Raw genomic sequence first — 16,080 nt, forward strand, 5'->3', positions numbered from 1 at the left:
GCTGGTTTGGCTGTAGCGTGGTGGGTTACGGCCAGCATGGAGCAAGGAGCAGAGTCAGGGGCAGATTATCTGGGCTTTGTAAAGCAGCACAAGGAATTCTAGGAATTTTAGGCAGGAAAGTGAAAAATCCGATTTTGTAAATTCTCTGGCTGCTCTATGGAGAATGGGTTGCATAGGGGCCAGGCATTGTGGCTCATGTCTATAATCCCAGCACTTTGAGGGGCCGAGGCAGGCAGATCTCTTGAGGTCAGGAGTTCGAGACCAGCCCGGCCAACGTAGTGAAACCCCGTCTCTACTACAAAGACTAAAGTTAGCCAGGCATGGTGGCACGTGCCTGTAATCCCACCTACACGGGTGGCTGAGGCATGAGAATTGCTTGAACTCAGGAGGTGGAGGATGCAGTGAGCTGAGATTGTGCCACTGCATTCCAGCCTAGGTGACAGAGCGAGACTCTGACTCAAAAAAAATAAATAAAAATAAAAATAATGGTGGCCGGGCGTGGTGGCTCACGCCTGTAATCCCAGCACTTTGGGAGGCCGAGGCGGGCGGATCACAAGGTCAGGAGATCAAGACCACGGTGAAACCCCATCTCTACTAAAAATACAAAAAATTAGCCGGGTGCGGTGGCGGGCGCCTGTAGTCCCAGCTACTCAGGAGGCTGAGGCAGGAGAATGGCGTGAACCTGGGAGGCGGAGGTTGCAGTGAGCCGAGATCGCGCCACTGCACTCCAGCCTGGGCAACAGAGTGAGACTCTGTCTCAAAAAATAATAAAAACAATGGGTTGTATAGGGGTATGGGGCAAGAGTGGAGGCAGGGAAGCAGGGAGATGGGGTAGGAAGCTCTGATGTGCGCCAGCAGAGACAATGGCAGCAGAGTGGAGAGAGGGTTCTGGGTATCATTTGGAGTCAGCATCAATAGGACTGGCTGATGGATTGGATGTGGGGTGAATAAAAAGCAGAGGCAAGAATGACTCCCCAGGAGTACAAGGATGCCAACCACTGCAGGAAACCTAGACAGGAGGAGAAGGGCCTAAGGGAACTTCTTCTCTAATGATTCCTCCCTCACCAAACGGGCAAAGGCCTGGGCTTGACGCTCCCATTACATCCCTGCTGCTGCTCGTTACAGGAGGCTGCCTTCACCCTTGTCCCACCAGGCAGAGGGAGCATGCAAATTAGCCACTGTAAGGTTGTGTCCTTATCTGTGACTGGGCCTACCTGCCTGAGAACATTGCAAGGACTAAATAGAACGCCTGGCACAGATTTGACTCCAGGTGCTGGCCTGGCCTCCATGGCCCAGGGCCAGCCACACAGTGGGCCCCTTTCCAGCCAACCTGCGGTGGCAGCAGCCCCTTCCCCACCTGGGAATGCCAGGTTTCTCCCATGGGAGGGAGGGCATTTCCAGGTAGCCAGAGCCCCACCCTTCAGCTGGAAAAGCACCCAAGGTCACTTCTAGATCCAACTCAGAGTCCCCAGAATCACTCTTTTCATCCCCCAAGCCCTAGACCTGAGTGTGTCCCATCAAGAGACAGAGGTCACTCTTGTCCACTTAAACCAAAGGGGAGCATGGGAATGGGCAATCACATCCTGGCAAAACAAATACCAGAGACCAAGCACTGTGGGCACCACATCACTTTATTTCTTTGGTTTTCAAACTTTACTCTCGGACAAGGCAAATTCAGTCTCCCACCTGCCTGGCCGCTTTGTGATCCCTCACTGAAGATGGGCCTCCAGCTCCGAGGAGACGCTTAGCAGAAAGATGGAATCCCCAACAGCCAGCCAGGCTGGCAGAGGACTGCAGGGTCCCAGCAGGTGGATCAAGCACCCACAAGCAGAGACTCTGGGCTATAACCCCCAGAGCCTGCATCTCCTCCCATCCTTGCCCCACCTGGTACCACTCCTTGCAGGGGACAGGCCAGCCCCTCAATGATCTCTGGTGCCTCAATGCCATTCCTTAGAGGCCAGCTGTGGTTCTTCCTATACATCCCTGCTGCTACTCATGCTGAACCTGGCACCTTCCTGCCTTGGGGATGCCAGGCACAAGCTGCTGATCAGTTCCACGTTTGATTTTCTTTCTTTTTTTTTTCAAAAGATGGGGTCTCACTACATTGCCCAGGCTGGTCTCTAACTCCTGGCCTCAAGTGATCCTCCTGCCTTGGCCTCCCAAAGTGCTAGGATTACAGGCATAAGCCACCACACCTGGCCCCCATATTTGAGCCTAATGTTCGGGAAACAACTGAGTAAAGAGGATGCTGACCCCCAAAAGAAACTGAAGATCTATGTTCTGCCCAGTGGGACTGATGACCATGCTATGATGCTCCTTTTGTCCCCAGGAAAAGCTGAAAGCAGCTCTAGCTAAGCAACCCCCCTCTAAACCCCCTGACATACATATGGTTTCCAACTCCAGCAAGGGGGCCAGCCAACCCACTCAAATCAAAACCAAAAACTAAATCATAACAGTAAAAATATGACCAGCAAACAACCAAAGAGAACATCTCTGGTCCCACAGCTTCCTACAGGAGACCAGATGGCTGATTTCTGGCACTCTCTCTGTCCTGGAGCCAGAAAATAACACAAATATACCCTTGGACTTAGGGTAGACACTGTGGGACCCAGAGCAAAGGACATCCTGGCCGAGCCTGGGGTCAGCTCAGGTCCCTGACCTTCTCCAAACTGGTCCCCCTTCCTCCCAGCCCCTTTTGTACCTCCCTGTCAGCCATCTACCAGGGTGAGGCCATCATAGAGGGCGCGCTTCCACATGTAGTATGTGGAGCGGGCAGTGAGGGGGAAGAGGGCGCTGAACTCCTTGTAGGAGGGGAAGCTCTTGGACTGGAAGCGCTTCTGCAAGAACAGCTTGGCCTGGGCCTTAAACTTCGTGGTAGCGATCATGTCCATTACCAGCATCCGGCCATCCCTGCCACCAGCTGCTGCCACCACAGGTTGGCTCAGCAGGGGCCCACTGTGGGGCTGGCCCTGGGCTGTGGCCCCCTCTTGCAGGGCCCCCTCTCTGGAAGGACCTCCCTCTGCATCCTCTGAAGAAGCCCCCACAGGTGGGGCCATCACAGCTGTCACATCCCTGCCAGCCTCCTCCTCCTGCTTCTCCTCAGCCTCCTGCCCTCCTTTGCCCAAGGTGGGGGTTGGCACCTGGAGTTTGGACAGGCCTCTGGGCCAACCCCGAGCAAGACTCTTCCAGACCCAAAAGGCAGAAGGTGACAGGCTGGGGTAGCGGAGGCGGAAGCGGCAAAAAGGGAGATGCCCACTCAGCACCTGCCTGCGGGCAGCCCTGCGCAGACGCCTCTGCCAACGGGACAGGGGCATCCTTAGTGGCAGGAGCTCCTGGGGGGTGGGAGGCTCCTCACCTGTGGCTTTCCCTGCCCCCTCTTCTGCTTCACTCTTCCAAGGAATTACAGCCCCTTCCCCAACAGATGCTGGCTGGGGAGTCCCAGGAGCAGAGAGGGCTGGTGCTGGCTTGAAGCTGGGGTTCCTCCGGAGGGCCTTTCGCCGCCAATTGTAATAGGTGGACCGTGAGATGCCAGGGAATCTGCGTTTGAAGCAGCGATAGGGCACCAGTGTGTTCAGGGAAATGCAATGCTCCAGGTACAACTTGGCCCGCTGCATTAAGACCATTCCAGGGCTTGACACCGCCAGTGCTGAGCACTCCAGCTCCTCCTCAGCCACCTGGTCCTCTGGCAGCTTCTCTAGCTCCTCCATGCCCAGCACCTCCTTGGGGGGCAGGGCCGGGCAGGTGCCAGAGCCCAGCAGCTCATGCTTCCAGGCGTAGTAGGTTGAGCGGGAGATCTCGGGGAACCGCTGGAGGAACTGCTGAAGCGGCACGACGCCCCCCCGGTGGAAGCTATCCTGCAGGAAGTGCTTGGCGGAGAAGCGGGCAGCCACCTTCTGCCGGTGCTCCTGGGACTGCCGCCGCCAGCGGTAGAAGGTGCTCTTGGTGACACTGTAGCGCTCACAGAGGTGAGAGTAGCTGAGGCCAGGTTCACGATTGAGCAGCTCCAGGGTCTTGGCCGGCGATGACAGTGGGGCCAGGGTTGGAAGAGCTGGGGGCATGCCAGGAGCACCTTCAGCCTCCACCTCTTCCAGCCCCACCACAGGGGCAAAGTACTGGTGGCGGAAGAAGTGGCTGGTGAGGGGCTGACCAGCCCACATGATGTGCAGCGTGGAGGGCATGTGGTCGCAGCGGCGGGGCCGGATGACACGGTTGAAGTAGGGCCGGATCTTGAGGTTGCGCATGGGGTAGATGGAGTAGATGTTCCGCTGGAGAACAGACGCGAGAGCATACAAGTGCCACACGTTGGAGAAGCTGCTGGGGAAGCAGGAGGCCTTGACGTCAGCATCGAAGATGGCCTCCAGCGTGGCGGGGGGCAAGCTGGTCATCTCAGGGGACTCCTCAGAGCACAGGGAGTAGCGCACGGCCTGCAGCATCACTTTGGAGTCGATCATGCCCTGGAGGTAGTAGTGTCTGTGCAGCAGCATCTCCACCACTGTGCGGGCCCGCAGCTCCAGGCTGAGGCCCGCGTCACCCCACAGCAGCATGCTGGCCGCCTCGAACAGCAGGCTGCCCTCGCCCTTGCACACCAGCGGCAGCATGTTCCGTGGAGCATCGTCGGGATACAGGCTCAGGGCCACCGAGTCCACTTCTAGCACCTGGAGGCCAGGGCCTCCCTCCCGGCAGGTGGGGAGAGTGAAGGAAGACAGGACCTGCTTGGCCTCGAGGGCAGCACCTACGAGACCCTCCAGGCCTTCGCACTCCACTGCCTCCTGCAGCTCCTGCAGCACCCGCTGCACCAGCTGGTTCCGAGAAGTCATCCTGCCAGGGCAAAAGATAGAGGGGCAGTGGTCAGGTCGAAGTGCCGAGACGATGACTAACAAAGGTGCCCTGTCCACTCCTGCACTTTCTCGTAAAAGGTAACGTCTATCTGCTCCTATCCTCCCAGAACAGACGGGATTGGTTCATCACTGAATGGTATTGAGGAAAAGTGTGGTCTCTGGAACCTGGCTTTGAATCCTGGCTCTGACATAAGCTTGGTCACCTTGGGTCACTTAACCTGTCTATGCTTCTGTTCATTTTCTATAAAATGGGAATGGGGTTTTAAAATCTGCATTATAGGCCAGGCACAGTGGCTCACACCTGTAATCCCAGCACTTTGGGAGGCCGAGGCAGGTGAATCACTTGAGGTCAGAAGTTCGAGACCAGCCTGGCCAACATGGTGAAACTCTGTCTCTACTGAAAATACAGAAATTTGCCAGGCATGGTGACAGGAGCCTGTAATCCCAGCTACTCTGGAGGCTAGGGCAGGAGAATCACTTAAATCCAGGATGCAGAGGTTGCAGTGAGCTGAGATCAAGCCACTACGCTCCAGCCTGGGTGACAGAGTGAGACTGTCTCCAAAAGGGGAAAAAAAAATTAATAGAATATGCTTGATTGAGTTGTTCTGGGCATAAATGAGACAATAAAGGGATGCTGGCTGGGAGTGGTGGCTCATGCCTATAATCTCAGCACTTTGGGAGGCTGAGGTGGGTGGAATGCTTGAGTCCAGGAGTTCGACACCAGCCTGAGCAACATGGCAAAACGCCATCTCTACAAAAAATACAAAAATTAGCCAGGCATGGTGGCATGTGCCTATAGTCCCAGCTACTTGGGAGGCTGAGGCAGGAGGATCATCTGAGCCTGGGAATCCGAGGCTGCAGTGAGCAATGCTCACACCACTGCACTCCAGCCTGGGTGACAGGAGTGAGACCTTGTCTCAAAAAAAAAAAGAGAGGCCAGGTGCAGTGGCTCATGCACTTTGGGAGGCTGAGGCAGGCGGATCACTTAAGGTCAAGAGTTCGAGACCAGCCTGGCCAACACGGTGAAACCCCGTTGCTACTAAAAACACACACACAAAAAAAAGTTAGCCAGGCATGGTGGCACGCGCCTGTAATCTCAGCTACTCAGTAGGCTGAGGCATGAGAATCACTTCAACTTGGGAGGTGGAGGCCACAGTGAGTAGAGATCGTGCCACTGTGCTCAAGCCTGGGTGACAGACCGAGACTCTGTCTCAAATAAATAAATATAAATGATGCTATTTTTTAAAAAAAGTAAAGAAAGAAAACCATGATCCTTAAGTACATGTCTTTTTCAATACTGGTTGTAATCAAATGGGTCATACTCATAACACGCTGGCTGCAACCTGAGGTATGATGAAGGTCTCCACTGGATGATTGTTCTGCTTTTCTGATAAATTAGCTCCCTTTAGCATGATGTATGATTTTCACTTAAAAGAAAGTCTAATAGACACTGGTCATTCAGATTTGGATATATTTGGCAGATATTTTCTCAAAAATGAATGAAGTGAACCTGTCATTTCAAGGGAAACAACTATTTGCTACCAATAAAAAATTATGAGCTTCCATTTGAAAATTCCAATTTTGGGAAACCTATATCCATTACAATGATCTTAATAGCTTCCTAATATCTAAAGATTTTTCTAATGAGATCAGTGGTGACATAAACAAATGTTTTGTTTTGTTTTGTTTGTTTTTGAGACTGAGTCTCGTTCTGTCACACAGGCTGGAGTGCGGTGGTACAATCTCAACTGGCTGCAACCTCTACCTCCCGGGTTCAAGCGATTTGCCTGCCTCAGCCGCCCGAGTAGCTGGGATTACAGGTGCATGCCATCATGCCCAGCTAATTTTTGTATTTTTAGTAGAAGCAGGGTTTCACCACGTTGGCCAGGCTGGTCTCAAACTCCTGATCTCAAGTGATCTGCCCGCCTCAGCTTCCCAAAGTGCTGGGATTACAGGCGTGAGCCATCACGCCGGCCCTAACAAATATAATTTTTTATGCTGTATAATGAATTGTCAATTGTTTCCACTAAAGATCTACATCACTCAGTGAACGTTTCCCAAATAGCCAATAGGTGCTGTTACAAAGTCATGCACTTGTAGAATAATCATTCAAAGTACAAAAGAAACCCATGGGGCTGGACGCAGTGGCTCACGCCTGTAATCCCAGCACTTTTGGCAGTCAAGGTGGGTGGATCACGAGGTCAGGAGATCGAAACCATCCTGGCCAACATGGTGAAACCCCATCTCTACTAAAAATACAAAAATTAGCCGGGCGTGGTGGCAGGTACCTGTAACCCCAGCTACTCAGGAGGCTGAGGCAGGAGAATTGCTTGAACCCGGGAGGCAGAGGCTGCAACGAGCCAAGATCGCACCACTGCACTCCAGCCTGGCAACAGAGTGAGACTTCATCTCAGAAAAAAGAAAAAGACCCATGGATTTTAATATAACAGGGTACAAAAAGTTCATGGATATGGTTTCAAATTCCACGTTATAATTAAGCTTTAAGAAGCTACTACAAGTAAAGTTTTGTTATAATATCAAAAAAACCACTGAAAAAGTTATCAAAATACTCTTCCTTTTGCCATCTACATATCTAGATGAAGTTAGATTTTCTTTAGATTCTTCCACCAAAACAGTATATCGAAACAGATTGAACATAGAAACAAATATGAGAAACTACCCATCTTCTTTTAAACCAAATACTATGGAGATGTAGAAAAATATGAAATGTAAAAATGTAGAATAATGTGCTCTAGGACATTACTTAACATTTTCCCAAGTCTCCATAGTATGTGGTTTAAAAAAAGATAGGCCCAGGCAGGCAGACTGGGAGTTCAAGACCAGCCTGGCTAACATGGTGAAACTCCGTCTCTACTAAAAATACAAAAATTAGCCGGGCCCTGTGACATGCACCCGTAATCCCAGCTACCTGGGAGACTGAGGCAGGAGAATCACTTGAACCTGGGAGGCAGAGGTTGCAGTGAGCCAAGATCGCACCACTGCACTCCAGCCTGGGTGACAGAGTGAGACTCCATCTAAAAAAAAAAAAAAAGGTAGTTTTTTTTGCTCTGGAAATGTCACTTTTCATAAAAATGATTATTTGTTACTGTATAACAGGTTTTTTTATTTATTTCTCAGTTTTGATTTTATATACAATATACATTGGTAGATATAAGCTACATAAACAAAAGGTTTTCAGGGTCTTCAGACTGTACAGGAGTCCTGAAACCAAAAAGTTTGAGAAGTGCTGCCCTAGAACAAAAACAGCCTTTTCAAACGAACAGCAACAATCTATTCACTGCACAAAGATCTAATAACTATGATTCACTGAGCATTTACTATTTGCCATGCACTGTCCTAATCCTGACACTGATATTTTAAGTACTACCATTATCCTCAATTTACAGGTGAGGAAACTGAGGCAATTGAAGTAAACTTGATTTGCCCAAGGTCACAATACAAGCTAGTTAAAACCAAACTTTTTTTTTTTTTAAATTATACTTTAAGTTATAGGGTACATGTGCACAACCTGTTTTGTTTTGTTTTTTGTCTTTTTTTTTTTTTTTCCTTTTTGTGGAGAACGGGGTCTCGCTGTATTACCCAGGCAGGTCTCGAACTCCTGGGCTCAAGCTATCCTCCCGCCTCTGCCTCCCTGAGAGCTGGGATTACAGGCGTGAGCCACCGCGCCCGGCTTGTTTTTTTTTTTTTTTTTTTTGAGACGGAGTCTCGGCTCAGTCGCCCAGGCTGGAGTGCAGTGGCGCGATCCCGGCTCACTGCAAGCTCCGCCTCCCGGGTTCACGCCATTCTCCTGCCTCAGCCTCCCAAGCAGCTGGGACTACAAGCGCTCGCTGCCACGCCCTGCTAATTTTTTTGCATTTTTAGTAGAGACGGGGTTTCACCATGTTAGCCAGGATGGTCTCGATCTCCTGACCTTGTGATCCGCCCGTCTTGGCCTCCCAAAGTGCTGGGATTACAGGCTTGAGCCACCGCGCCCGGCCTGTGTTTCTGTTTTTTTTGAGACAGAATCTCACTCTGTCACCCAGGTTGGGGTACAGTAGCGCATTCTTTGCTCACTACAACCTCCGCCCCCAGGGTTCAAGCCATTCTCCTGCCTCAGCCTCCTGAGTAATTAGGAATGCAGGCACATGCCACCATGCCCAGCTTATTTTTGTATCTTTAGTAGAGATGGGGTTTCACCGTGTCGGCCAGGGTGGTCTCACAGTCTCAAACTCCTGACCTCAGATGATCCACCCACCTTGGCCTCCCAAAGTGCTGGTATTACAGACGTTGGCCACCATGCCTGGCCCCAAATGCTTTTTAGGGTCTGTTATTCATCTCCTGTTTAAACCGTTAACCACCTTTTAACACAAAACTAATCATATCGATTACTGGTATGTTTTTATTGTTCCGTTGCAAAGCAGAGTGGTATTCCTTCATAGACACAGTTTTTAAATTAGAAGAGGGACCATTATCCTTTCCAGTTTCTCAGACCATGTTCTCAGATTAAACTTGCTCTCCGAGTTCAATAAATTGCTCTAGGTGAATGAGCCTTAGGTTTAAAAACGGTGTTTGTGTGTATACATTTTTCAGCTCCTCAAACTGTATACTTAAGGCCAGGTGTGGTGGCACACGCCCATAATCCCAGCACTTTGGGAGGCTGAGGAAGGAAGATCACTCGAGCATAGTTTGAGATTGCAGTGAGGTATGATCATGCCACTGCCCTTGAGCCTGAGCAATAGAGTCGACTGTCCCCAAAAAAGCAAAAAACAAAAATCTACATTTGAAAGGAATGTATGAATGCAAATTGTAATTTAGTATAAAAATTTTTTTTTTTTTTTGAGACGGAGTCTCACTCTGTCGCCCGGAGTCTCACTCTGTCGCCCGGGCTGGAGTGCAGTGGCCGGATCTCAGCTCACTGCAAGCTCCGCCTCCCGGGTTCACGCCATTCTCTTGCCTCAGCCTCCCGAGTAGCTGGGACTACAGGCGCCCGCCACCTCGCCCGGCTAGTTTTTTTTTTTTTGTATTTTTAGTAGAGACGGGGTTTCACCGTGTTAGCCAGGATGGTCTCCATCTCCTGACTTTGTGATCCGCCCGTCTCGGCCTCCCAAAGTGCTGGGATTACAGGCTTGAGCCACCGCGCCCGGCCAGCTGTAGATTTCTTTAAAATGTGTGTAACAAATCTGGTATAACCTCTCACCATATTTCTATTTGTACCATATGATTTAACTCAAAGTTGGTTTTTATTAATCTGTCAACTTTTATGCCTTTTATATTTACTTTAAAAAGAAAACTATTACTTTTCTTTGGATTCAGGAAATAAACCGTATCAGTCCTGAGTAAAGACAGCACTTACATTATACAATTTTTAAAAAGTGAACCCTGAAGAACAAACCGTGTACACCTAGACAAGCTTTTTCATTTTGGCAGACAATCATGTCAACAAGCAAGATGTTGGGTTTTTGTTTTTCTTGCATGATGTCTCTTGTTGAATGCTATTTTACAGCTGCATACAAATGAGTGTTCGGCTAGATCCTTTGTAAACAAAATTAGGAAAATAGCCACTATTTACTGACTGCTTCCTATGTGCATTTAACTAGGTAATTCAACCAAAATCTCAGGAAAAACAAGACGGAACAATATATTGAAGCTGTGTGGATGATTTGTTATACCCTTACACGCAATTAGCCGATTTCCTGAGCAGAGCATGATGTTCCCCCAAGTGTTAACAACTATCTGCCAGCTTTTCACCCTTAAGCATTTGGAGTTCAGGGTTTTCAGAGGTAATTTTGTTTATATGTGGTTCTCACCTTCCTTCCATGTGAACTACAATCCATCACACCTACACTATCTACAGGATCCCTAGTCTGAGTTCACACCTGGAGTCTCCGGGTTTACATTAAGTAGCTTTCCCAAGACCACACAGCTTTTAAAAGCTACAAAGTCTAAGCAGCCTGACTCTCAAGGTCCCCTTCTAACCACTATAATTCCATCACCCAAAATTCTCCTCATGCAATGGATCCACAAACATACGGATTTTTAGGACTTTGAGACAAACTTGGCCATTTTACAGATAAGGAAATTGAGGTCCAGAAAGGTAAAGTCGACTTGCCTGAATTCACGCAGCAGTGTCCAGATACCTTCCAACACAACGTCCAGATATGCCACACTTCCTCTTGCACAGTCCCCACCCTTCCCCACCCTCCTCGTCCCACCCTATCTACTCTTTCCGGGCCCAGTTCCACTCGGCTCCACCCAATCTCATTCCTTCCTCTTCCCCAAAGAGGTAGGAGGTACAAGTATGTGATACCCCACTTCTGGCTTCCTCAAAAGCTTAAGGAAAACCAGCTCCACACTCACCCCCAACCCACAGATGGATTGGCCCACCAGAGAATAGGGCCGTGTGGAAAGGGTAGGGGCTGCACGGGGAAGCCTATCACTCTTAAGTAGACAATTGATGATGGGGTTCAGGTGCAACAGTCTTTTTGGCAATGGCTCTCTTCCTAGAAGTGCAATGCAAAGCAGACAGGCCGGTTGCCAGGTGTATTCAGGGAAGGAGGTGCAAAAAGTGATAGCTAATCTATGGACTTTGCCCAGCTGGCCTGCCCTGGCCCCCACAACTCTTAGAAGTGATCTAAAAAGGTATGAAACCAAGGAGGCAAGGCGCCCTCGGATTGCACAGGCTCTCCCCTCCTCTTGCTTGAGATTAGAAGGGAGAGGGTAAAGGCAGGACATCCAGAGGCATCCAGCCAGGATCTTAGCACCAGTAAAGCCAAGGAATGAATGAATGGCCACAGGCTACTCTGCAGGGCACTCACAGCCTCGCCTTCACCAAGGTCAGCCTCCCCACTCTCCCACTCTTTATTTCAAGCAGATGGGGTCTCAGAACCCAGGTCTGGCCTCTTGCCCCCTGCATCTTAGGAATGAGCCAGGGATCTGGGTGGGCCAAGGGATGGAGGGGCAAGAGATCTGCTGTTATGGGGCTGGCCTGGTCTTTAGAACAAACTCCTTCCCTACCAGCCTCATCCTGGACTCTAGCTTACCATGGATCCCATGTTCTCAGCCCTCCCTTTTCTTCCTCTCCCTCCCAAAGCAGGCGCGGTGTTCTCTATAGTCAACCCGCACATGGCCCACAGAGGTCTCAGGAAGGCTGTGGTTTGATTCTCCCCTGGATGGCGGGCTCCTCACCCAGCCTTGCTCCGTGCCTCTCTGCCCTGCCCTCCCTGGCCTGGCCACACTAGCCCGACTGCACAGGCTGCACCCTGCCAGGGCCTAAGGGAGCGCCAGCCATCTTGGCTCCCTCCCCTGTGGCCCTGGAGGCCCAGCCAGGCAAGAGCAGCTGCCAGGGTTGGCTAGTGGCAGCCAAGCCTTTGGGCTGCGACTTCCCAGGGAAATTCCCACCACCAAGGGTAGTGGCTGCACCTTGGGTCACAAGGGTGGGCCTGAGGCCACCAAGTCAAACCAGCCCAGTTCAGTTGCTCTACTGGACCACGTGTTTGGAAGGGAGGGAGAGTACAGCCCACAAGGGGAAGCAGCACAGGATCCTGGTTGCCCCTTAAGGTGCCAGGAGGCAATGAGTGGCAAAAGAGGGAGCTAGCAGGTCTGGGGCTGCAGGGACAAGGGATCCAGCCTGAGAAGCTCCGGGAACCTGGGGAGGGACCGAGGCCAGACCATTGTGTAGGGTGGGGAAGGGAGATAGGCAGACGGGTGGGGGTGGGGACAGGGCTGGAGGTGGAGGTGGGGGTGGGGAGAAAGAGAACTTGAAACAATGCGTCCTCTCCCTCTACATACACACCCAGACACACACACACCACACAGCATCTTCACGTGGTCAGTCCTTGACCTGGACCCAGTAGGGTTCCGAGATCATCCCTGACCCCGCTGGAGCCTCCAAACTGTACGGGGCACCCCCACCCTTCCTAGTTTTGAGGAAACTCGCTGGTTTACTGACCTGGAGGGTGACCCAGAGCCCCGGGGGCATCCACTTCTCGCTCCACCTTCCAGCCTGGGACATTTAAGTCACCCTGTGGGGAAAGGCCTTCTCAGGCAGCGTCCCCAGTCGAGCTCGTCTCACTCCAGAACCAGTTTCATATCTGTAGAGGACCATTGAGCATGGACCGTCTACAGCCAACTGGCCGGTGGGGAAGCGGCTTAAGCCACTCCCCCCAGGAAATCGCCCACCCTCAAGTGCTCTGTACCAAGATGAAAGAAGTGCAAATTCGGGGGTCACTTCCAATGGTAAAGTGATAGCAGCTATTGTCATCCACTCTCCCCAGCTGGGGGTGTTAAAGCTCCCTGACCCAGCTCTGAAACAAACCCCAAACTACCCAGAGAAAACTTGAAAGAAAGTTGAAAGATTTCCAAAGAGTTTGGGGGGAGGGGAGTGAAGGGGAGGAGAAGGTTCAGATCGAAAGACCTAGGGGAAGAAAGTCTGTGGCCAGGCTTGCAGGGGAGGTGGAAGAGAGCAAAGCTGGGGCCCAGAAACTAGCTATGGATGATTGCTTAAGAGAAATACCTTGAGGCTCTCTGAACCCTCAAAATGCATCTCTTTGTGAGGCAGCTCTCACCGACCCTGGTCCTGTAAGACAGGGAGAACCAGGCAGACTGAAGAGCTACTCACCGCCCCATCATGGTGCAGGCTCCCTTCCCATCCAGGAAGGCCCCACTTTCTCTAAAGGCTGCATCTCCACCATTCTCCATTCTCTGAGCATCCCCCAGGCTTGGGGCTCAACACCTCTCATTCCCAAAGCAAGCCTGGGCCAGAACCGCATCTGTCAGGAGCCAGGGGGCCTATCCCAGGGCACCTAACTTACTGAGCCCAACTGGAAGGTGGGGGCATGCAGTACCTGCAGCTTCGGTCCCTCCCCCATGGCTCACCTAGGGCCCAGGGGCCTCAAATAATCCCAGGAGGAACCAGTCCAGCCCCTGCTGATGGGGGAGGTGAACGCCTCAGGATTGCAGCCTTGGTGGCAGCTTCCCCCCCACCCCCCAGGGGCTTTCCAGCCTGGCTTTAACCCTTTGGAGTACTGTAGCTAGCTGCTTCTTTCCAGTTCCACCCATCACTCCTCCGTGCTGTCTTTCCCCTGGCAACCACTGTAAAATGCCCTCAAGTATCCATTATGCTCCAGCTCCACTATTATCATTTTCTCCTCTCTCAATCACAGCTCCACACTTATCACCAAAAACAAAAAGTCCTTCACTAAACACCCTTTCCCAGGGGCACTGGAAGAAGGGCCGTTAGACTTGAACTCAAGTCCAGTTCCTGCAACATAATCACACTCGCCCCACCCACCATGATGGCAGTGGCCTGAGGCTGTGGCTTAGCGGATGTCTTGGACTTGGGTTTGAATGCCAATCCTACCCCTTACTAGAGTGTGGCTTTAGGCAAATTGTTCAACCCCTCCCAGCCTGACTTTGTGGTTAATGGGGTATAACATCTACCCCAGAGAGTCATTGGGTAAATTCCTGAGATGATAAATTTAAAATATTTAGAACTCTGCTTGGTACGAAGAAAGTGTATTCCAGTTCTCAGCCTTTCCAGTTAATTTGAAATTATTTTTAAACTCTTAATATAAATATGCTGTATTTTTAAAGTTTTAGAGAATAGTGGTTATCTCATAGAAGGAGATGGAATTACAAAATACCTTTTCTTTCCACACTATGTTCTTTCTGTGCTGTTTGACATTTTATAAAAACGTCTGCATTACTTGCTATCATTTTAAAAAGCAATGAAGATAATTTAAAAATTTTTTAAAGGCTAATGGAATCTTTCGAAGTGTTTTTAAAAAAGAAAGTAGCGAAAAAACAAAAAGGTTTGTTGGCTTTTCCATTACAAAACTAAGAGTGTTATTTATAGAATAATTGGGAAATTTTTTGAAAGTAAAGTAAAAGGAAGAAAAATTACCTATAATCCCATTATCTAAAGACAGCTATTGTTAACATCTCAGTATATTTTCTTCTAATCCAGTCCTTTTTTCTTAGAATTACACAAGTTAAGCATTCTCTTTACGAAAGATTCAAATAATACAGAATAAAATGGCCAGGTGTGGTAGTGCATGCCTATATCCCAGCTACTCGGAAGGCTGGGGCCAGAGGATTGCTTGAGTCCAGAAGGTAGAAGCCGCAGTGAGCTATGATGGCGCTGCTGCACCACTACACTCCAGCCTGGGTGACAGAGTGAGATCCTGTCTCAAAAACAAAGGAAAAAAAAGAGTAGGTAAGCAAGCCCTTTTTCCATACCCAACACATTCCCCCCACTATACCCATCTGCCAGTCCTTTTGCTATGCATTTTCATCTTTTTTTTCTTTTCTTTTCTTTTTTTGACACAGGGTTTCACTCTGTTGCCACTGGGGTGAAACGGTGAGATCATATAGCTCATTTGCAGCCTCAAACTCCGAGCTCAAGTGATCCTGCCACCTCAGCCTCCCGAGGAGCTGGGACAACAGGCACACGCCACCACACCCAGATAATATATATTTTTTAAAAATAGAAACAGGGTCTCCCTATGTTGCCCAGACTGGTCTCGAACTCCTGGGCTCAAATCCTCCTGCCTTGGCCTCCCAAATTGCTGGGATTACAGGTGCAAGCCACCATGCCCAACCCATTTTCATCTTTTTATGTGCATATATACGTGTTTATTTTTATTTTTCTAGCTTCTCTTTTTTTTTTTCTTTTTTTTTTTTTTTGGAGACGGAGTTTTGCTCTTGTTGCCCAGTTTGGAATGCAGTGGCACAATCTCGGCTCACTACAACCTCCAACTCCCAGGTTCAAGCGATTCTCCTGCCTCAGCCTCCACAGTAGTTGGGATTACAGGCCCCTGCCACCACGCCCAGCTAATTTTTGTATTTTTAGTACAGACAGGGTTTCGCCATGTTGGCCAGGGTGGTCTCGAACTCCTGACCTCATGTGATCCACCCACTTCGGCCTCCCAAAGTGCTGGGATTACAGGTGTGAGCGACCGTGCCTAGCCAAGGATATTTTCATTTTATGTTAAACAATTTTAAAAACACTTTTGACTAAATAATAATAAGCAGGGTGCAGACTGGGTGTTTCACCAACATGGTGAAACCCTGTCTCTACTAAAAATATAAAAATTAGCCAGGCATGGTGGCAGGTGTCCATAATCCCAGCTACTCTGGAGGCTGATTCAGGAGAATTGCTTGTACCTGGGAAGCGGAGGGTGCAGTGAGCTGAGATTGTGCCACTGCACTTCAACCTGGGAGACAGAGTGAAACTCCATCTCAA

At 50.0% G+C, this 16,080-nt stretch overlaps 1 protein-coding gene across 2 annotated transcripts in view; it reads right to left on the reverse strand.

Annotated features, from left to right (window-relative positions):
• Positions 1-1,613: 1,613 nt before the first annotated feature.
• Positions 1,614-16,080, reverse strand: part of VRTN (vertebrae development associated) — a 72,185-nt gene continuing 57,718 nt past the window's right edge. Inside the window, exons 1-2 of one of the 2 annotated variants that reach the window (XM_011949574.1) lie at positions 12,787-13,026; positions 1,614-4,818 (exon numbers count right to left, since the gene is read on the reverse strand). In XM_011949574.1, coding sequence (XP_011804964.1) covers positions 2,709-4,817 — 2,109 coding nt within the window. In that variant the 5' untranslated portion in view covers position 4,818; positions 12,787-13,026 and the 3' untranslated portion in view covers positions 1,614-2,708. Of the gene's footprint in view, positions 4,819-12,786; positions 13,027-16,080 lie in introns of those variants that run through there. The other variant, XM_011949575.1, reaches the window with a different exon arrangement.

This window comes from Colobus angolensis, unplaced genomic scaffold, assembly GCF_000951035.1.
Source record: "Colobus angolensis palliatus isolate OR3802 unplaced genomic scaffold, Cang.pa_1.0 Scaffold3, whole genome shotgun sequence".
NCBI classification, from domain to species: domain Eukaryota; kingdom Metazoa; phylum Chordata; class Mammalia; order Primates; family Cercopithecidae; genus Colobus; species Colobus angolensis.